This window comes from Trichosurus vulpecula, chromosome 2, assembly GCF_011100635.1.
Source record: "Trichosurus vulpecula isolate mTriVul1 chromosome 2, mTriVul1.pri, whole genome shotgun sequence".
Classification (NCBI taxonomy): Eukaryota; Metazoa; Chordata; class Mammalia; order Diprotodontia; family Phalangeridae; genus Trichosurus; species Trichosurus vulpecula.
The window spans coordinates 21,834,352-21,857,703 of record NC_050574.1 but is presented as its reverse complement, the minus strand read 5'-3'; the positions used below and the strand labels follow the sequence as shown (position 1 = coordinate 21,857,703).

The following is a 23,352-nucleotide window of genomic DNA, read 5'->3' as shown; positions in this document are numbered from 1 at the left end:
AATTCAGTCTTGGGCTACATTAAGAGAAATTTAGCTTTCAGGAAGGAGTTGATAACCTATCTGTACTGTGCCCTAGTCAGACTACATGTGGAGTACTGAATTTGGGGCACCACAGTATAAGAAAGCCATTGATAATCTAGAGAGGAGGACAAAGGAGACAACCAGAAAGTTGAAAGGTCTTGAGTCTATATCATAAGAGAATAGGTTGAAGGAGCTGGGAATAATTAGACTGGTGAAAAGGAGGCACAAGGGTAACATCACAGTTGTCTTCAGGTATCTGAACAACTGCCATGTGAAAGAGGAATTAGATTTGTGCTGCTTGGCCTAGGGGAGCAGAACCAGGAGCAATGGATGGGAGTTGCAAAGACACAAATTTGGGCTTGAAGTCAGAAAAGGTTTCCTAGCAGTAGGTGCTCTCCAAATGTGAAATGGGGCACCTCAAATGGTGGCGGATTTCCCTTCCACAGAGGTCTTTAAACAATGGTGGCTGTCTGTCAGGTGTGCTATGGTTAAGTTTTATTTCATGTATAGATAGGTATTTTCCAGCTCTCAGACACTGTGGCACATTGCCTCTCTTCAAAGATTTTAAGATCTCTCATGCGAAAGGATTACACTTGTTGCTTATTACTCATCCCCAGCAGGCAGAAACAGAAGGAATGAACAGAAGTTACAAAGAGGCAGATTTAGGCTTGGTTTTCCTTATTTATGTTTAGAATGAATTTTCTAAACATTCAATAACCTAAGAGCTAAGTTTATACTGGGGTTTAATTAGTTTGAGTAGCAGTCTTACATAATTTTCAGGAGAGTGTGAAGCTGACATTTCTAGACACATTTTTTTCTATTCAAGTGAATGAAGTCATTGCTATTTCCTTCTCTTCTCCTTATATTTTAGGGTCGTCCCTTACAGGAACAGCAGGAAGTTGCTGCTGCTGTCATTCAACGTTGTTACAGAAAATACAAACAGGTAAACAAGCTTTGCTTCATAAAAGGAATAACACACCAGGTTCCTAAGGACTCATGAGTGACTTGGCAAATCAGCACTATTTCCAAGGCTTACAAAAGATATTTTATTTGGATTGTCTTGAGAGACAGTAAGGGAGAAATAAATATCTGAAAGAAATAAAAACGACCCATCTCCAGATAGACTCTTATGTCTCAAAAGGATTTTAATCCAAATTTATCATCCTTTTAAAATAAAATCACCTCCTTGACACATAATCTTATAACTAAAAATTGTATAATTTCATTTGAAACAACAGAGAGGTATTTATATTTTAATTTTGCTTATAAACTCTCATTAATAAAATAATTCTATACACCTCTACACAAAGCAAATTACTACAATACTATCAAACAACTCTGAGCTCTGATTTTTATATGTTTAAAAAAATGCATCCTCAGTTTCTCCACTAAATATAGAGGTTAATAATATCTCTTGCTCTACAACAGCCTCACAAGAAGAACAGACTGATGACGAAAAAATCTTTAATTGTCTTTATTCGTTTTCTTAGATAAAAGATGCAAGATGAATATTAAATGATATGGATTTTTAAAATTCAGCTTCCAAGCCATGTAGGGTAATGATCCTGTTATTACGAAGCATCCTTCCAAAGTAAAACACCCTTTCAACTCTGACTGTATCATGCCTTCCCACAAAAAAGGCCACCCTAAGTTAAACTGAATACAAAGCCCAGCTTCAGTTTCTCCAAGTCAGTCAATCCATCCTTATTCCAAAGCACTCGGATTTCCATCTGCCTAAGAAATAGCCACAAGTATCAGCTCTAAATGTTGTTACTTCATTTGATGATCTACGGGATTATATTACATTCCTCAAATGAATCAAGTGGTGGTTAAGACTGAGTACTATTCATAATAATAGTATTCGCTGAATACTATACATAATACTATAAATAATTGAACACCATATATAATACAATACATATGTCATATGTAATAGTACTAGGAATCATAGCCACTATCATCTTATCCATAAACCTTTGGATCTTCTCTAGTAATTTGTTTTTTACCACTCTTCCTGTAAGATAAACAAAACTATCTGAGTGGAAACCTTCCTCATGTCCCAAAATACAAACGCAGTCATCCAAAATGAATGTTCCAACTCAGTCTGAGACAATGTATTCTAGTCAAGAAAAGTGGTTATTGCAATTGATTCTAATTGTACCTGCTGGTGACCCCGAATGGTGGTACCTAATTCTGTATAAAGAGCGTTGGAAGGAGGCTTGTTGCATTGTTTCATTTGTTTTTTAATCTGTTAAAAGGATATTAATAAAAAAAAAGAAAAAAGAAAAGTGGTTACTATAGCCACTCAACTCTTGTGTCACTGAGATCAGAGAATTTCCATTGCCAAATACCTGAAGACCTGAAAATAGACAGCCAAGAAATGTATCAGCTTTTGCTCACAAAAACTGTGCTCCTTTTCCAACTTTCAACAAAATTCCTAAGAGATGGTATATTTAGCCATACTTAACTCCCTTCCCAAACAGAAAAGACACTCTCCCTGTATAATCAATTAATGTTCTTTAAAATGTTAAGGCATCTATTAAACCAAAAGAAGCCAGTTAACTCTAGATCACATGAGCCATAATTTATTTTTAACTTGTCCCTGAGAAATGATACAAGAGCCTGGATTATCTGGTCCATACCAAATTTTTTTAGCTACAAACTTAATGCTTTTTAATTTTAAATTTGCCTTTTAAACTACTCTGTGACCTTGAAGCATATAGTCAATACTCAGTAAGTACTGTTGAATCCCATAAACATCAAAACTTTTATGATTAGCTAGGTAGTTTGAGACACAAAAATATTTCTGAGTTATGATTCCAAGTCCTTATGAAATTCAATATATTTAGTGGACAGAAGAGTATTGTAAAGATCTGTGTTTCAGGCAAGTTTTTCCTTTATTTCTAGGAAAAGAAAATTCTAAACTTTATAACAAACTACATAGAAACTCTTGGTTTTATGCTCTCTTGTTAAGAATCATGGCTTCACTTTCCAATAGGGGCTACTTTAGCCTCATGTCCTAGGGCCAAGACTTTATTAGAAGGAGAAAAAAACTCTCCAGGCAACATCCAGCTGAGTTCATGATCCCAGGAAATGAAGGCTTATTGTGTAAACGCTGACACCACAGTACCTGTAGTTCAGCAGCATGGAAGCTGCATTCTTTCTTGTGTTGCAGGTGGGTTCCCCAGCATAGAGCAGCTGACACTCACAAACCAAAGCTGGACATCTGGAATTACATCAAAAGCATTTACTTTAAAATATAAGCTTTTTTAGATATCCTCCCCCACAAAAAAACAGATGCTCTGAAAAAAATTTGTCTACAACCTTAGACATTAATATGGTCAGGTTAAATTAATTTTTGTTGGTAGCTTTATTGGTTCTGTTTTTTTTTTTCTTTATAATTCACCAATCTAACATTAATCTTGTATTTTCTGTTTCTCCCCCAAGCTGACATGGATAGCCTTGAAGGTAACGAATAAACACAAATAACGCTTCCAACCATTCCACCAGAGTCAAAAACTTCACACTCATTATCAGCTACAGACAAAATAGTTTCTTAGATGAACTAAGATAGCAGCATCCAGTACCAGTGAGGACCGCATAGTGTGGTCATACCACCTCATATCAGAGACCCCTAACGGCAGTGAACAACATTTCTGAGTGTTCATTGTGTTGGAGTGATTTTTTATTTAATTGAGAGGGGTGGGGGGAGGTTTTATGAACCAGTCTCAGATCATAAAAGACCACTCTTATCTACCAGGTGAGCCACTAAGGACTTACCTCATAAATTCATTAGATAAATACCCTAATGGGCCCTTATGGTTCTGAAAATACAAAGTATACAGGGCAAAATGTGGTATGAATAACATTAACTCTAGAATATAAAGTGGTCTTCACTAAAAAAGGCTGGAACAAGGAAAGTAGATCACAGGTTATAGAGTTGGAAAAGATCCTCTTGAAATAGTTCTCTCTCTAACATTTCTTTAAAAAAAAATTCCTTCTTCCATTTCACCTCATAATTCCAGGAGTCTAATTACAGGATATAAATTTATTTTCCTTTCAGTGGCAAAGTGTATTCTGGTAGGAAGAGGGCATTATCATGACCTTTCTGCAGAGGCCCTTTTTGGCAAAACAGATATTTGAACATGGCTTTCTTGAAAGACTGGGAACTCTGGAATGTCCAGAGCTGGACGTTCAAGAGAAGAAAACCCCAGTCCTGGGATGTCCTAGCCTTTTCTTTTGAGGACACATAGTAGGCAGGGTGGAATAAAGCCAGTGTTTGGCTCCTATGCTGGATTCCTGTGACCCCGTCCTCTGTGATTATCTCCCAGGCTGTCCTGCCTTATTGCTTCACCATCATCTTGCTATTTGGGGTATTAATCATTGCAGGTGAAACAGCTTTATTGAAGGTGTCAGCGTTTCATGATAATCCTTGTATTTGGGAACTTGTGACTCAGCCAATAAGGTTCCTTATAGATAGAGAATTCGAAACAAGGTGTTGATTACAAAGCAGATTGTGTGTTTCGTGAGATGGGAGGCACATGGGGAAGTTAGTTTACATTCTACAAAAGTGCTTTATAAATATTCTCATCCGACATCCAGAATTTTTCAAAGTGTCGTATATTTTTCAAATTCATAAATATTTAAGCCTGCTACTGTGTAAAAATACTTTCATAAAGTTAATGAATATTTTGGTATTTGTGGAGGAAGAACACATTTAAAGCAGTACGCTGCTACCTGAGCTGGAACTTTTGTTACATTTTGCATTTTGGAAAGGTAGGTAAAAAGCTCCCTAGTAGGCCTCGGTGATGATTAACTGCCAAAAGACTACATGACAGGATGAAAAGAGAGCTTCTCCCTTCACTAAGAGTATGTTCCAAGGAAACAAGGCTCCTCTCTCAGTATGGCAAAACTTGTCTTTCTCCTGTTGTTACTACTTCGCTTGTTCTTGTCTCCTCCGCAGTATGCACTTTATAAAAAGATGACACAGGCTGCCATCCTTATCCAGAGCAAATTCCGAAGCTATTACGAGCAGAAAAAATTCCAGCAGAGCAGACGTGCTGCTGTGCTGATCCAACAGTACTACCGGAGCTACAAGGAATGTGGCAAAAGAAAGCAAAGTCGCCGAGCAGCTGCCATTGTACAACAGAAGCTCAGGTGGGTTGGAGAAAGTGTGAAGGCCAAGGGGATGCAGGCCAGGGCCCTGAGCTGGCCTGTGCTGGACTCAAAGCTCCTCCTGTTCTACTTTCAGGTGTTGGTGTGGACTGAAGGTCCGCATGAGAAGTCTCCAAAATGATCTAGTTGGCTCAATATTGTGACTTTCAGAGCTGGACTCTGAAAGCAAGAAAAGTTTGTGCCTGAAAAGATAGGAGTATCAAATACCATTTTCTGGGTTGTGAGGAGACTTTGGCAAAATATTCAGTACAGACAAACTACTGGTTAGACCAACGGTAACTTCAGAAACTGTGGCTATTTTCTAAGAGACAAATTACTTTTTAAAGAATCAGAAAAAACAAAGGAATTCCAAACTCAAGGAAATCCATTTTTAACCTAAGAAACTGTACTCCTCAGCAAAGTCCAGTTATATGACAGCCTTAAACATTGTAAAACAAACTATTTAAAATGCAGTTTTATATCAACCACTTAAAATGGAAGAAAATGGAATAATATATAGATTTTAATTGTAGAGAAGAAATTATGTCTTCCATTACTAGGTAATAATAATAATAGCGAATATTTATGGAGTGATTACTGTGTGCCAGGCACTTTACAAATAGTATCTCATTTGATCCTCATAGTAGCACAGTACCTGGCACATAGTAGGTGTTTGATAAATGCTGTTTTCCTTCCCCTTCCCTTTTGTCTTTCTAGCTTCAAAGTGCCTGAAATAATGTATGCAACAAATACCTACTGATATGAATAGGAGGAATGATTGAGATCAAGACAAACATGCTTAACTACATGAAAATAAAAATCATATAAAAAATAACAAAAAGAGAAATAGTTACAGCAAATATAACTAATAGAAATTTGTCATAAGATACAAGAAATTGTTTTAAATGTATAAAATCCCCAGTAGACCAATGGTCAAAGGATATGAAAGATGGTTTTCAAAAGAGAAAATACATATAGTTAATAATCACTTGAAAAAATGCCCAGCTTTATTGACAACCAAAAAGACACAAGTTAAAACAACTTGGAGGTATTATCTCCAATGCATCAAATTGACAAAAAGATTTTAAAGCAGTGAAACTTAGCACTGGCAGGGTATTCACTCACTGCTGTTAGCAATTGTGCAGTAGAAGAATGTTTCTGGAAAGCAATCTGGCTTACAAGTTACAAAAATAATCATATCCCATGACCCCCCCAATTCCATTATTGATCATATACTATGAGAATGCTACCAAAAAAGAAAAAAGGGCTATTTATTCAAATATTTTTATAGCAGTATTATTTATTGTGGTAAAAAAAAAGAAGAAAACTACATGTCCAACAATATGGAAACAATTATATGAATTGTGGTACATTAATGTATTAGAACACTTTAATGAAATTCAGTCTGAAAAGTATAAGAAATTTAAAGAAGTCTCTAAGGAACTTGATGATTCAAATCAAAAGAAGTAGAGCCAGGAGAACAGCGTGTACATGAATAATGAATTCTCCCCACCCCCCACCAAACTCTCTAAGTTGAAAAATCAGGGCATAACCACATGCAAAGAAAGTGAATCACGGATAAAGAATCACAACAGAGACTTATAGGATTAAATGAGAAGTTACTACATTTTTGAGAAATTTATTTATTTAAATGTAAATAATTACAAAGCAAGTTTAATTAGTTGTCTTCATGTTTAATATTAACCATAAATCATTTTTAAAAGAAGTATGCTTAAAATATTAGAGGAAAACTTCAGTTCTTTAACCAAAATCAACTTGAAAGGAAACCACCCAAGAATATTTAAGAATCATCTTCTATCTTTAAATCTTCTACAATCTCTCTTGGATTAGAAGTGTTTACATATCAGTTCCTTTTGTCCTTCTTGTAGATTAATTCATACCATATCATATAATCACATGCCTATACTCTTAAGCTCCGTAGATGATTTTATTTTAAATCTTGCACAGATGCTGACCTATTTTAAACAAGCCTTACAACTGGACACTGTGCTTTCTATGACAGTAATATGGGCTAATTTTTTTTTCAGGAGCAGTCTGCTAACCAAGAAGCAGGATCAAGCTGCTCGCAAGATAATGAGGTTTCTACGCCGCTGTCGCCACAGGTACATTAGTCCCTATATATATATATTAGTCCCCACATATATACCTTACCCATCAAGAATAACAAAACAGACTTAGTCTTTATCAAAGAAGCTTTCAGCATCAACACAAGGCTAATTATCCCAGTAAATTACTAAATTTCTAAAAGACTCTGAAATAGCAGAACCATCCAAAGCAGGGGGCAATCAGTGAAATGTGGCAACTACTGAAAGGTAGGAAAATACAATGAACTTGTCATATATAGCCTTTTGCTGCTTATGTTGGGTGCAAGGAGCTTTCTGCTTGAGCCAAACTAACAAGTCAAAGTTTCCATTTAACCCTTTGTTCTCTGCTGCTCATGTCCTCCATTCACACTTAAACTAATTTTGCTCTCTGAACTGTGCATCAAAGTAGAAAACACGAGGATTTCCCAAGTCTCCAAGGAAATGATTCCATTAAAGATTTCTATTACAGAACAATATTTGTGAAATAGCTGATGTACTGTTGCCCTCTGCTGGATAGAATGTCTGATTTGCTCTTGGTCAAAGTTGATTTTTCTGATGGGTTTGGGAGAAATAACATCAAAACCAAACAGGAAGGTAAGAAGCACAGCTTAGATTATTGGGATGTTCTTAACCACTGGGAGGAAAACTGGTATATACTGGGCTACTGTGCCCCTAAAAAACCAGGGAGACTCAATAGCCTATCTTCTAGAGCAGTTTCTCTTTATTTCTCCAAATCTAGAGCTTTCTTTGAGAACTAGAGATATGTACTTGGAAGACATACTTCATTTAATTTCCTTTACTACATAAGATTACTTTTGAGGTCCTGTTCCTGATAGATACTAGTTTATCGGAAACCGATAGTTCAGTGGCTCTCTCTTAGGCATGGGTGTGTATTTGACTTTTCTCACACAGAAGTATCAGAATCTTGGTTTTACTGTGGTTTATGAAGCCAATCTTTCTGGAAGGCACTTAGGTCTCTTCTTAACATATATTAATGCAGAATTTGATCTCTGTCATTCAATGGTTGGGTTTTTTCCTATTGTTTTCTATGGAGCATAACCTTGATAACTGTGGATCTTTTCTCTCATTGTCTTGAGACATGCAAATGAAAAAATAATACAAGTAACAAGGCACTAGTGACAATCCTCTGAAATACAAGAAAATTCAGAAATCATATCTTAAGGCCAAGAGTGACCAAATAGAGACTTTAGTTACAACCCCCACAAAAAATAAATCTCATTAGTTTATAATTATGCCATACATATAGCATTCATTATAGTATTTATACCCAAACAGGTCAACATATTTTCTTTGTTTAGTGAAAATGCCAAGGTCTTCCATGTCTGGGCCCCTTACAGCTGCTAAAACCCCTTCTCTTCCTTCTCCCACCTGTAATGTAGCAAATCTACCTGGCGGAGGGGGAGGAATCCAGGCATTAAGCATCTTAGAATTATATGCTCCCTTCTCACATGTGACTAGTAAATATCTGAGGCAGATGCAATTTCTAAAAAATAACCTGAACACAACAATCAGAATTTTCATGGTTCTGAATTTGACTTTCCCTTCATTTAATCCAACTTTATCTCTTAAAAATCAGCATGGCTGATCCTTCTTCATTAAAGATCACAAATCAAGATTTAATCATGTCCCTCATTCAGGTTCCATTCTACAAAACCTGCCCCCTCTCCCTGGACCCTGGTAAGTTGAGTGGCTCTGATGTCAGAACGCAAGTTAAATGGTACAATGAATAAGAGTTCTGGGCTTGAATTCAGGAAGATCTGAGTTTAAATCCTAAGTCAGTCACTTAATACAGCTGTGTGACCCTGAGCAAGTCACTTACATTTCCTCAGTCTCAGTTTCCTCATCTGTAAAATAACAGGGCTGGACTTGAGGGCCTGTAAGGTCATCTTCCAGCCCTTAATTAATCAATTTATGGTCCTATGAACCTTTAAGTGGCTTTAAAAATGTCAAAGCTACATCCAAAGTTGTAGGAAGAATGGGCTCCTCCCCCCTCTCTTTTTCTTTCTTCCTTTCTCTCTGCTTTTAGAATTATCTTTCTTTTAGATCTTTTAAAAAGCCCATCTTAGATCTAGGAAGAGCTGGGTACATATCCCACCTCTGACCTACTGAGTGTGATGCTGACTAAGAGACTTACCCTCTCAGCACTCACCCTGGTAACTCTAAAACAGTAAGCTGAAGAGAAGGCGCTCATGTTTACTGGCAGAAGGAATTTCCTCAGCCAGGAGATGTAGGCCTAAATCAAAGAAGTCACAGGTTCAGTCCCTATTCTTTTCCATATACAAATGAGAAAGAGTTCCATTGAGTGTTTTTATTTCCTTTGTGTTCAGACCTTAACTTGTAATAATGTCATAGAAAATCTAATTATCATGAGAAAGGAAATATAACCTGCTCTGGGTTCTAAACTTCTGTTCTTTGCTTAGAATAGGACAAGAGAAAGTAGTTCCAATAATCCCAAAACCTTTTATGTTTGTCATATTTAATGCTACTCCTGGAATCTATTTTGTGCCACTCTTTGAATAGTTCAGATATTACTTATTTAGAGCCAAGAAAATTTAGAATCAGATTTAACAACCCATGAAATACATATAAAATCAATAGTCATACCCCATTCATGATGATTCTTGAAATCTGGAGAAATCGCCAACATCTATCTAAACTCATTATTGGAAGTCTAACTTAAAATGTTTGTTCCCCCTTGGTTACAAGGTCATTTCATATATTTTAGAAGAAATTGCTATATTTATCACTTCTCGCTAGCTGGTAAAAACTTCTTCCTAAACTAGGGAACAACCTGACACTACAAAAGAAAAAGGCAGAAGGGCTTAAAATACTTTCATCAACTTAAGAAGTAGTAGTCCTTTCCTATTTTCAGTGAATTCAGCTAGCTCCATTTTACTTTAAGCCTAATGTACACTGAGTAAAATATACAGTCCAAAACATAGTTCATCCAGATTTTTTTAAAGCAATTGCAGAATTTCCACCTCATTCTCATTCCTACCACCACTTCCCTTTTTTTCCTCCCCAGAAAACAAAGCCACTTGGTCTTCTTTTTGTCTAACTAAAGCTATTTGTAAGGTTTCTGTTATGACATTTGTATGCTAATAGCTGTTTGGTATTGTTTTACTGTCTAAAGCCCTCTGGCGGACCATAGGCTGTACAAAAGGGTGAGTTTAGCTGCCTGCTAGCCAGTTTCTCTCTTCCATTTTAAATACTTTGCTTTCTGCTTGCTTGCATGGGGCTGCAGCCTAGGTATGCTAGTAAGTTTCACATCAATTAATTATATGAAATGAGATCAAATAAAAACTAACCCTACTGCAATTACTAACACTGCTGTTTTATACAACAGGAAAAAAAAACACATGCAGTAGACATTATAAATGCATGAATACATATGTAGGACTTTCTTTCTGAAGCCACCGCTGGGCATGCTTAGAAAGTGGTGGGAGGAACCTTCAGTATAAAAATGGCTGATGTTACAAGTTTGGAACTTGAATGGGTCTGCTCTAAAACAAAAGTAACAAAAACCACTAAGAGTAATATTTTGTTATAATAACTTTAATTGCCACCTGAATATATTTAGTAACCTAGTGATTTCTTAGGAAGCGCTAAAGCAAGAAATTACTTTGGGGCAACTAGATTGTTTTTCTGTTGACTTATCATTCAGAATTATTCTGGCCAAAATAAGTCCCTCCCCATTAGCTGGTTTCTCAAGTTTCATTTTCTAAATGTCTCCTTTCTCTGTCATTAGAAGTAAGTCAATACACCTAGCTTAGCTGCCCTTTCAAAAGAACTGGGATTCTAGTTACAAAGTCATAAACAAAGTAAACCTCCAGCATTTAAATTAAAAAACTGAATTATATGAATGTTATGTATGGAAAAGTTGAATAATTATACCTCACATAATTGAATGTTCTACAATACACCAAGGAGTATAAACATCAATATAGTTTTTAATGAACTATGTAATAGATTAGCTATAGAGAGAAAGGGCAATTGTTTTGAAGTCACTATCACCAATGTTCCTGAAATGCTGGATGCAATGCAGTTTTTCTTCTAAGAGTGCTCAGTAAGAGAAATGAATACAATGTGATTAAGTTTTATGAAATACGTAACAGCAGTCAATAAAAACAGTCATTTTAAGCTGTCGAGAATTTCCTTTCTTATTAGAAGACTGGCTTCACTCCTTGGACAGGCCATCTTTCCTCTGGGGGACTGTTACCTGTTCTGTAAAGCAAGAGGACCGGAGGAGGTCACTACAAGGTCACTTCCAGCCCCAGGGCCAGGATCCTATGATTAATTTGATAAATGAAATTTTTCTTGCCTATTACCTACAGAGAAATGGATGGATTTTTAAAGTATCAAAGTGGAATTCTATCAACTGGCTACATTATTCTCTTTTCTCAAATTAACCCATCTATCTAGTCACTTATAAATTTAATGATAGTTCTGGGGAAGGGCAGTAATACTTGAAATCTTAAGATTGCTCATATCTATGGAGAAAGTTTATCATTATTTACTTCATAATTTAAAAAAAAATTGAGACTAGGTCTGTCTATCTCACCCAGGCTGGAAGTATACAGCCCAATTTTGATTGGTAGGGCAGCTTTTACCTGCTCCATCGCCCTATCCTTGGGTAGCCTGGGGGCTCCCCACTGTCAGGGGCTGGCTTACCATACTACTGGCTAGGCCTTCTGCTCTCCTGAAGCTCAGTCTCAGCATCCCCCAGAGCAGGTATTGTGCCATCACTCTCAAATATGGCCTAGATTTTTAAATTTGTAGTTTAAATTCCTTAGTTCATGAAATTCTGACTAAGATTCAGATAAGTTAGGCATACTGAGATGCTACAAGGGAACTAAAACAAAGTCTTTACTAGTATATTTACCTGGACTTCAGGTAAATAAACTACCCAAGTAATGTTAATTTAATGTTAATGTTAAATTTTAGTTTCTGGGAATGGACTGGTAATGTCATCACATTTCTAGGGTTTCTTGAGAAGTGAAGTTCCATGCTACAGCTTTTATGCAACTAATTTAGAACTGATCAGTTCTGATAAGCATTTATTTTACCCCCCTTCACACCCAAAAGTTCCAAATCTGCAGGTATTCAGAATAACTGAGATATGAGAAATTAGTTCTTAGAAATATGAATTATACTTATGTTTATAATCATACAAATTAACTCATATGTTGACTATTTTAGATGGGTTCAGAATTGGGACGTGTCAGGTTGTGTGTAGGAAATCCAACTTACTAAATATTAGGAAGAGAAGAAAAATGAAAGTGTTATTTCTTCGTCTCTCCCCCATGTTGTTCTATCCTACACATACATAGACATTATTTAAAAGGATTCCAAAAGAACACATGCATGCTACAACATTCAACTGAATTAAACCCAACAAGAACTTGTTATCTTGCATGGTACATGCAATTAAAATAGCCTGCTGTGAGGAGTCAGCATCTTAATATGGTGGTTGCTTATGCATTTTTGAAGCTTGCTGGTCTCTGGTATGTTAACTCTCTTTAAGAATGAGTATTCTAGATATGATTATCAATATCAATGAAAGATCCTTCCTTAGTTTCTTTAGTGCCTGCTGCATTCTGTTGTGAGTGCCAGAAACATTCATGCATGGTAATTTGGAGTTTCATAGCATCATGACTTGGAATCCATAGGTAGTTTAAGAGATAGGAGTAGGGGAGATCTTAGTATTGAGATACCTTCTAGAATAGTCATCTTCGCCTAAGCACATAAGTTGAGAAATAACTTACATTCAGAGCCTGGACTGGTTACCACTGAGATCTCCTCTCTCCTCGATCACAGAAGGCTAGATGGTCTTGCTAACAGTTCCCAGGTCAGAACTACAGTTGGAGGCAGGGCATGGTGTGTGAAGGATTCATATCTCTGGAGTTTTCATCTGAAAATATAGTTTATAAAAGTTGCTTATTATTAGAAATATAGTTTTGATATACTGAAAAACAATATGAAAGAATGCCATGTCAAGGTATTTGATTGGTAGACCACTTCAGATTGTGCTGTTGACAAAGGCTACCTACAAAAGATAGTCCCTGCCCATTATCAGAATGCTACCATAATAGCTCCAAGAAGGCACAATTCAAAAGCATGGAACCTCCAGAAAAGAATCCTGTTTTCATCCTAAGTTTCTAGTCCTCAGATGGGAAGGTTAAGCAAAAACACCAAATATTTTCTAGTCTGGCCCTTCCCTTTCAATGGCTCAGTTACCAACTTAATTAACCAGTGACTCAAAATTATATTTCTAATAGGGAGTTATTTATTAATAATATCTGATATAGAAGCTAAATGGAGAAATTGCGAATTGAATTTTGTTAGTTTAAAAAAACAGTCTATCTTAGAAATTATGCTAAATTGAGTAAATTATTTTAAGCAGGAAGTGTAGGGTATGTCTATGAGACCACTTTTTAGTTAGAATTTAAGCATCTTATCCTAATTTTTATACAGTCACTATTTCAGAGACCCATAGCAGGAAAAAACAAGATTCCCCTTCTAGTGGGGGAAATAAGAATAAATAATCTACATTACACAGCCATCTTTATCCTGAACGTATGGAGGCTGCAGTTGGCCTGAAAAATAATACCTCTCCTTTTCTAGAGAGAGAAATCATTTCCCTATTCCTTTTCCCTTCAAGACATATGCCTTCAGAAATTTCTCTGATGTTAGGAAGTACTCACAGGAAAACAAGTCTTAAAGACCACTTTCTCTGGAAAGCAATTACCAAATCGACTCCTGTCTTCCCTTAATATTTTAGCAGCAGGGATTACAGGATTATTTGAACCAACCCTGTGAACTGTTAGCCTAGTTTTCCTGATGGATTTTCAACAAAGGTGGGTCCAAAAGTCCAAAAGGACCATATGTAGAAAGTACCAGCAACAGGTTGCAGCAGGGGTGGGTGGGAATTGAAATGCATTTTGATCATGGTTTTAAAAACACCAAAGCTTTCCCTATGTTTGACCTTGGTTCTGAAAATGTATCTATCTATGCCAGATGCTGTCATCCACTATGGTGAGTATTTCCTTCTGCACTTGGCCAGTCAAAGAAGCCATCTGAAATATCCTCAAGAGGTCATTCCCCAAACCCAGTGGATTAATCCTCTAACTTATGCATCCATTTCTCTCTGTGACAATTCTTTAACAATACCTGTAAAAATACATAATGAGATGAGTAAACAGTATTCTAAGCTGACATATCAGTTATGTCACCATTCTTCCCATAGTTACATTTGGGATAGAACAAGAGGCATATTAACAGATTCTCAGTGGCCCAACTTACTGAATAAAGAGCAAGAACTGATCGTGGGATGTGTCATCATGGGTGCAATTAAGATCTCCAAAGTAATTTTGTTTCGCTTACCTCTTGCAGGGACTGAATATTTTTGGAACACAGAGGTGTGTGTTAAATTGCAGACAGCATGCTCTGGGGTGTCATTCTTATTGGGCCTTTCTGTCTTTTTTTTGCAACCCAAATGAGATTTCTGGAAAATGGCAAGATCTCCCTTTTCCTAAATTTCCCACAAGCCATTTCAGCTCTAAGAGCAACAGGTAACTGACTAGAAAGCCACGTATGGCTGCCCTACATATATATATATTTATATATACTGACGTCCAGCATTGCGAGAACCTATCTGCTGAAACTCACTGACTCATTAAACATTTCTCTGGCTGAGCATTACTGAGTAGATATAATGAAGCAGCTTTGCCTTATGCTTAAACCATGAAGCCATCGTTTGCTCCAAGTTTCTTACCTAGGCCTTCTCCATTTGTTCATAAGTATCATTGGACGTCTGACCAAAGTTAACACCACGTGGGCTTTTTGCTGGCTTTCGGTGCTGTTGCTTACTACATCACCTCAATACATTATGATGCAACATTGTCGGATAAGACTGTGACAAAATCTCAACTGCGTTATCATTTTCAGTTTAGAACACTTGGGAAGTTTGAGAAAATGGTTACAGCTCCAAGTCTTACTATCCTTACTACCCTGACTCAAAGCCGGCACGTTGGGGTAAGGGCCAAAAAGCTTACAAAGGGTAGGCTCTTGCCTGGTTCTGCTGTCCTGCTGTTTGCCAGTAGTAGTACAGTTCAGAAAAGTAAATCATGTTGCCACAGAGACTACTATTCTCTTATAATGTTCAAGATCTTGAGGAAGGCCACATGACCCAGGAGTACTATTGGTTCTGTTTCGACAATGTCTGCTGGAATGCAGTTGTGAAAGCAATGACAATGGCCTCTATTTCTGTAAATGAATTGGGATATTTGGCTCATTAATAAGTCTTTCATGATGGGTACTGGCCCATGACAAGACTATTTATAGAGGTAATTCCCTGCTGGAACCTTTAGATGATCAGTTATAACATAGAAAAATCTAGGCAAAACTTTGCTTTTGTCTGTTTGATACGCTTTGACTGACGTATCCCCCATTGAATTGGCTAGCTGTTTTGGTGTCATATGGGCACATCATTAGAGAAAAGCAAAAACAGCAGTGTGTAAAAACTTATACCAAAATCAAGTTCCTCTTTAGTGAGCTCTTTAAGAAAATATATTTTGAGTTATAAATGCTTATTGGAAATCTAAGGAGAGTTCAGTAAATTAATGGTCGATTCCCTATGTTGTTAGTTTCCCTAAACTCCCTTGAAACCTATGTTAGCCTCACTTACGTCCAGAACACCTCTTCCCTGGAATGTAGGTGCAGGCCAAGGATCAAATGTTCAAAACTACTTTAACAATGAGTTTGAACAGTTTTTAAAATAATTCAAAACAACTACTCAGTTACTCTTAGAACTATAACTCAAACTATTTTAGACGGGCAGCGAGGTGGTGCAGTGAGTAGGGCACCATCCCTGAAGTCAGGAAGACCTGAGTTCAAATGTGGCCTCAGACACTTGACACACTAGCTGTGTGACCTTGGGCAAATCATTTAACCCCAAATTGCCCTGCCTTCCCCCCTCAAAAAAAAAAGAAAATAATATTTTAGAAAAAATAGGGGATACAAAAGGACTGATTTGCCCAAATTTTCCATTCTACAATACCTATTCTAATAATCCACCTTGCAAAGTCACCTAGAGAAGAAGATTCCCATGTTAGCCACGTTAGAGCTCTGTGAGGGAAGCCAAAATATCACAGCCCTGTTGTAAATTTTCACAATGTCTTTTCTTTGTAGTTCTCCATTCCATATGCCCCTCTGTTGAGAAAGGAATGTGGCACAGTGGAAAGGCCACTGCACTTGGAACCAGGAGACCTGGGTTTGAAATCTGGTTGTGACATTTATTCAGTGTGTGACTTTGAGCAAGTCACCCTCCCTAAGCCTTCGTTTCTACATCTGTAATAATGGAGTCAATATATGCACTACCTCCCAGGACTGTTATAAATACAGTTCTGTACAACTTTGAGAGTTACACAAACATGAAATAACAAGCCACAAATTGAATTAAATAGCCTGTGATTTCTGAAGAATTTAGTAGTCACCAGTTACAAAATTTGAGCAGGATCTGTAGTGCGCTCGTACGAAGCAGATACAAATCTTCCATTTATTGATTTAATTATATTTCAGTACTTACAGATCTACAATCTTATCAATGTGGATACTCTGTCCACTGATACAGATTACAATCCTGTTACATCTTATTAGAGGGTCTTTGGGGATCAAACATCTGGAGTCATGAACTTCTATAACCTTAGCTAAGCTGGTTATCTAATGACAGGCATGGTCAGTCCGCTGTTGTTACTCAAAGCCTTTCTGGTTTGGTGGGACCTATCAGATTTGATGCTCTAATGATACCCATTTAAGAGCCTACATTAGCAGTAGGATTTTAACAGAGATTTAGATATGTGTTTCTAAATAGTATTTTCTCTTGGAAAAACCTGGCATTCAGATAGATCCACACACATAGTCCCACTGCAGATTATAGGATCATATTGCTAGTATTTTCTTTCTCTTCTACCCTTTCTTCTCCCTTCTTTGATTAACCACAGGTCTGAAAGAACTACTTCTATGCCATTTAAGTTATAAAGAAACAAAAATAAAGCATTACTTTAAAATCCTAGTACATTTCTGATAAATGATCTCTGTATCTAGTATAAAAAAATTTATAAAAATGGCAAATTACATGATTATTCACCTTGTAAAAGGGTAATCATAGGATTATTCTAAATGTTGAGCTTCCATGTATTTTAAATTATTCAATTTCTAAAATTCAAAATTCAATTAACATACTTTTAAGAAACATTTGTTACTTGAAGACAGTTACTCTGGTACTGTTCTCTACTATTTTGTTGTTACCTATCTGTGAGCTTTGGGAGAAATGACTGTTATCCTTCAGTATGAGAAACCGTAGAATAACAAAGGTTAATAGTTCATGGAAAAGAAAAGTTCCTACTAATTAGCAAAATCTCGGCTTTTCCTTCTGTAACATATAGGTACGTCCCCACTTCAAGAAAACCATATGCACAAAAATCCACATTTAGAATCAAACATAAGGGCTGGAAAGGACCTTAGAAACCATCTGATCCAACCCCATTTTATAGATGAGGAAACAGAGGTCCAGAGAGGTAATTGCAAAGTAATAAATTAGGGGTTAACAATGCAAATTTCAAAAGGAATCTTTGCCTTTACAAAAGATTTGCTATTGAATTTCTTTCAACAACCCTCATGTATTTAAAATATTCCATCAGAAAACAAATGTTTTGTGAGAACTTTGAGAATCCATCTGTTAGAGGTAAAATAGCATTTAAGGTTATATACACTTAAACCAAGACACATATTCAATTCCATTCAATTTATTAAAGCCCTATGCAAGACACTGTGCTAAATGTTTACCTATAAGAAACACCAAAAAATAAGATTATGCAACGATGTGACCAGTTTCAAGATTTTAACAAAATCAGAAAAATTCCATCAGTGAAGTTCAGTATCTAGTACACAAAAGCTGAATAAATTGTGTCTATTCAATTCTTCAATTTCTGTAACTACGTAGGACAACTTCATGGGATTTTAAGGCATTAATGTTAGTCAACCAAACCAGTTGAAAGAGCCGCTGGTTCTGTTTTTCCAGTTTCAACACTTTACCCTCCTATCTGATGTAATAGAATAATGGAATCTGGTTTTGTTGTTTTCCTAGAACGTGAAATCAAAGCAGCGCTTAAAGAGTATTCATAATCATAGAATCATTAATTAGCCTGTAAAACATTTCTTCCTTCTCAGTGTCTTTTTCTTATTCTCTAGCAGTTCAGAGGTCCCCTGCGTCTCCCAAGTCTCTAACAAACGCTTTTTCTTTTCTTTTCTTTTCTTTTTTTGCCATTGACTCTCTGCCACGCCTTGGGGTATGCTTCATAGTAGAAGGGATGGTTAGGAGAGTCTTTCTTCCTTTGGAAGTGGTGACACTACAAAGCAGTCTCTTGTTTTTTCAGAGTGAAAGAAAAGGCCAAGGAACTTGAAGACCCGCAGCAGCAGCAGCAGCATCCCGCAGCAATGTGACATTGCTTTTCAGACTGTTTTCATTTTCTGTTTTTAGCAGAGACATGCAACAATAACAAAACAAAACAAAACAAACAAAACCCACTGCAGTTTTCGGAATCTCAACTGCAGGATTTTAACAGTAATGTTTTGGTCATTGCATTTGCACTTTCATGGACAACTTTTAATTTGTTCAGCAAGACATCTTGGAACTCAATCTTCTGTTGGATCATGGGAGAACAAGACACCAGGAGGAATCTGTGAGAGGCTTCCTTCTCTCAGAAAGAAACGGTTATCCTCATCTAGGGCTGTATTCAAACATCGTGTGGAACTGGACAAATATTATACCAAAAATATAGTTAAGAAAAGGTGGGAATGCACGAGCAACAGAGAAAATGCTATTCCTGCACCTGTCAATCATTTCCAAGAAGCTGAATCTTTGGGATTCTCGGTGGAGGGCTTAGATCGTACAAATCTTTATTGGGTCCGTGTGTTCTCATTTCCTTTGCTCTTCTGTCTAGTTTTTTTTTTTTTATCTCTCTACAGCACACTTAATGCAACTTTTTAAATCTGCAGGTTTTTAATGTCTTGTGGAAATTTGCAGAGGGGTGGATGTGTGAAGCAAACGGGTAATGCATGGGAAATAAGGAAGTACAGTTTAAGGAAAGTCTGAAAGTTTCTTTCGTGTGTGTGGTTTTTTCCTAAACCTGCAAAGTATATCAGTCATCACGTCCTTTTTCTCATGTCCAGCACTTTATTTTTTGCCTTACTTTCATGGGAGATGAAAGTTATGTAGAATAATTAGTAAAGCATGTAGCTTTTTTTTTTAGTAACCTTGGAAATTCTTAGTCATTCTAAGGAACCATAAACATTGCCTGGACATTATGCCACTTAAGAGATCAGTGTGGTGCTGCGTTCTGGCCAGTAAATTCCATATTTTGGCGATATTTCATCAAAACTGAGCAGTTTCTGTATATATAGAAAGTAGAAATGGAAAATGAGAAATACTATTTGAAAGGGATTATATTGATTAATTACTAAATATTTTATTCACAAAGGGTCAATAACATGGCAAGATAAAATTATTATTTGTATAGTTTTGTCTGAATGAGCGAGAAAAGTGTGGATGTATTGTTTGTACATATTGTATATATTAAAACAAAGAGATATGTGCATGAATTCAAGAAAAAAAGAAATGAAAAAAAGCAAAGCATTAGTGGCTATGGTCTGTAAAATGAAACAAAAACTTTATTTCACTATAAGAGTACTTTATTTTAAATGTTCTTTAGAAGAACATTTTGCTAAAGCATGACTAAACTGCAAAAAAAAAAGAGCTACTGTATTTAGACTTAGGAAAAAAGGCAGAGTAACATTACTAAAAAAAAAAAAAAGGATATGTTTACATTTAATTTTGGCTACCAGGAGTTTATTTAATTTTATTTTAACTTTTTTTGCCAATGGTGCCAAGTAATGTGAATGCTAATATTGCTTAAGAAAATTAAGTTAATTTTGCAAAGCAGATAATCATAAGAAAAACCAGTATATAGCTTAACACCATCCACTCACTCCAATAAAGAACACTTAGAATGAACATAAACTGAAAAAAAAAAAAAGAAATAGTCTGAAAGTAGAAAAATATGTTTCACATTTTCATATCTCCTGCTGGAAGTCAGAAAATGTAATAAAAATTGCACAAAAAAAATTAAAAACTAAAAATTAAAATGATGCAAACTGGTCTTGTAGGGGTGTCATGGTATATTACTATTTCCACATAATGAGGAGCCAAAGAAATCAGATACTTTAAAAAAAATAGAATCTACTAATGTTAAATTAAGAGAGGGTAAGTTAGTATTTGCTGATACCAGTTTAAAATTTCCAAGCTAAGTCAGAAGATCAGTTGGTGTAAAGTTTATGACAATTAGTTTTGTTTTTACTTGATTTTGGCCATCAACTGTAAGTGAAAATGCAAGGCTTGTTGTGAAGCCTAAAAATATTCACAAACAAGAAGCTTTTAAACTGGTGTCTTTGGAAGGAAGGTATATACAGAAGGACTGGGGTAAAAACTGGGGTCAGTGCTCTTGGTGCCTTTTCTATAATTGTACTTGTTTTTTAATTACTTCCTTTCACTGCCAACCTTGAATTACTGTACAGTATATGTCTTACTGCTCGTGATCAGCTCTGACAACAGTGACAGTCCCACAATGAACAGCCACCTGTACATTTGTAAACTGACCTGACTCAATTTTTTTTAAGTGTGTGGCTCATGCTGCAGCTGTTGCAGTCCCAAAATATCTATTATTTTACAAAATTGGGCCTGTAGGAGAACACTGAGTATTATACACTCATACACACATATACATAATTGCACACACAAATGGGAATAGAATGTGAAGGCCAGATCTTTAGAAATGTCCTGTATTAAAACTGAATTTAGACATGTTTATTCCATTTGTTATAATGAAAAGAATGGATCTTTTTAACAAGAGTAATGACCTCAGTGGATTTGTTTTAACCCTCACATTTCTACAAAAAAAAAGTTTCACATACATTTATTAGATGGGCAAGATAGAAGACTCAGTAAGATATAGAAATACTTAATGTTACTCTTCCAACTCAGAGGGTCTTTATGGAGGGAAGAGAAAGTAGGTGTAATGCCTACTGCATAACCCACCATTGACCACTGAGTTAGTTAAAAATGCACTTCCACTGAAATAATGCATTTCTGATCGCCCTTTTCTTGGTTGTGGATCATAGTTTTGAGTATAAGATGATAGGTAAGCGCAGCTTTCTTGGATAATCTGAATTCCCAAGTGCCAGGAGTAGGATTTCATTATAAAAATTAATAGCTAATATTATTCTGTCTCCTGAAAATTTAATTGCTATTATTACACATTTGAAATCAGCTGTACTGTGTGAACGAAATAAAGACTATAACATGAACCCCCTCTATGGTTGCACGGTCGCTTATGGCAGTTCCACACAGTAGTTGGCGCCCAACGGGGGGTCCCCAAGACTTGCATGTAAAACTAGTCTAGATGTCTCCTTTTTGTAAGTTTTATTTTTGTAATTGTGCATGTAAAGCATCACTGAATCAATGGATCTGTTGAAGAACTCAGCTGCTGGAACCATGCAAAATGTTTTGAATTGCCCTTAAAATATGGAAAATGTTTTCTGAATGCTTTATATTCTTTCTGCTGTAAATTAAAAATGAAGAAAATTTCCCCATACTAAGTGTGGGTGTGTTTTGTTCTTAATTTAAATTTCTCGGCCATTTAAAACCAGGGCACATTTTGCTTAATATCATGTCGTTTCAAGAGTATCCATTTCAAAAAACAAAGTTTGGGTCCACAACCTGTCTTTAATGAACATGATTCACCCAGGCCCTCCAAAGCAATCTCAGGAAAGTTCTACTAAATTTGCAAATAATAAAGTTACTTAAAGGGGTTAAATTAGTGAGAAATAATTTAAAATATTTGTATTTAAAATACCAGACTGAATGAAAAACATGTAACTATGAAGCCTTCCGAGTCACTAGTGACAATCTTCCAAGCTGTTTAAAGTTCTCCAGGGCACCCTTCCATTCCCATTGCCAGCATCCTAGCCTAGGCCCTTTTCACCTTTCCCACATGGATTACTGCAACAGTATCCTACCTGGTCTTTCCCTTAAGAGCCTCTTCCCACTTTAAATCCATTCTACTCCAACATGGGATTTCATTAACATCTTACAGGGTCCTTCCACAGATGCAGAGCACAACTCTACTGCTTCTAAGAGTGATAATGGACAAAAAAAATTTGTCACCCTTCATGGGATCATAGACCTAATGCTGGAAGGAACCTTAGAGGTCATTTAGTTCATCATTTGACCCAGTTCTGGTGTGTGCTACTAAATGTTTAACAACCCTTTGTTGTTTTTGTTATTGTTTCTGTTGGGGGAGGAAGGGTAAGGTACTCCTGATACACTTTTAAGTTTAGTCTGAATCACCAACATTTTCTTCATTATTTTCTTAAGTCCAGGCAATCAACAATCAAGTTAAGGTGTAAAGTGTTCACACTGATATTTTAACAACTCCAGCACACCTCTATCTTTGACCAATCTGACAATAAGCCTCTCCAAACTTTGGGGGACTGGTATCCAGTATTCAGAGCCTTTCTGGTTTGAGAGGTCCTCCCAAAACCTAAGCTTTGCTTACACAGCCTTAAGGAACCTACAACCAAGACGCAAGGACCTAGTGGAAGACCTTCCTTAAAAACTGCTATTTATCAAGTCACTCCCTTGTTCACAAACCTACATTGGCTCCATAGGGCCAACTCAAATCCAAATTCTTCTGCTTAGCTTTAAGACCCTCCAAAATGTGTCCCTTCCCCCACACGCACCCACTGTTTCTATCAAACGTCCTCACTATTCTTTGGCCATTGTTCTTGCCTGTCTACCTTTGCTCTCAAGGTTCTAAATACTTTTACTCCCCTCTGCTTATCTAAATTCTACCCACTCTTCAAATTCAGGACAGATCCCATGTTGCCAATGTAGCCTTCTTTGACTACTCTTGCCCACAGAGTAATCAAAGCTCAC

At 36.4% G+C, this 23,352-nt stretch overlaps 1 protein-coding gene across 5 annotated transcripts in view; it reads left to right on the top strand.

Annotated features, from left to right (window-relative positions):
* The window catches only part of CAMTA1 (calmodulin binding transcription activator 1), a 134,739-nt gene extending 112,730 nt beyond the window's left edge, over window positions 1-22,009 (top strand). For 2 of the 5 annotated variants that reach the window (XM_036745330.1, XM_036745334.1), the window contains 5 exons: window positions 893-964; window positions 3,469-3,489; window positions 4,985-5,178; window positions 7,224-7,298; window positions 18,737-22,009. In XM_036745330.1, the coding sequence (XP_036601225.1) occupies window positions 893-964; window positions 3,469-3,489; window positions 4,985-5,178; window positions 7,224-7,298; window positions 18,737-18,803 (429 nt within the window). In that variant the 3' untranslated portion in view covers window positions 18,804-22,009. Of the gene's footprint in view, window positions 1-892; window positions 965-3,468; window positions 3,490-4,984; window positions 5,179-7,223; window positions 7,299-10,434; window positions 10,466-18,736 lie in introns of all 5 variants that reach the window. The other 3 variants (XM_036745331.1, XM_036745333.1, XM_036745332.1) reach the window with 3 other exon arrangements.
* The last annotated feature ends 1,343 nt before the right edge of the window (window positions 22,010-23,352 follow it).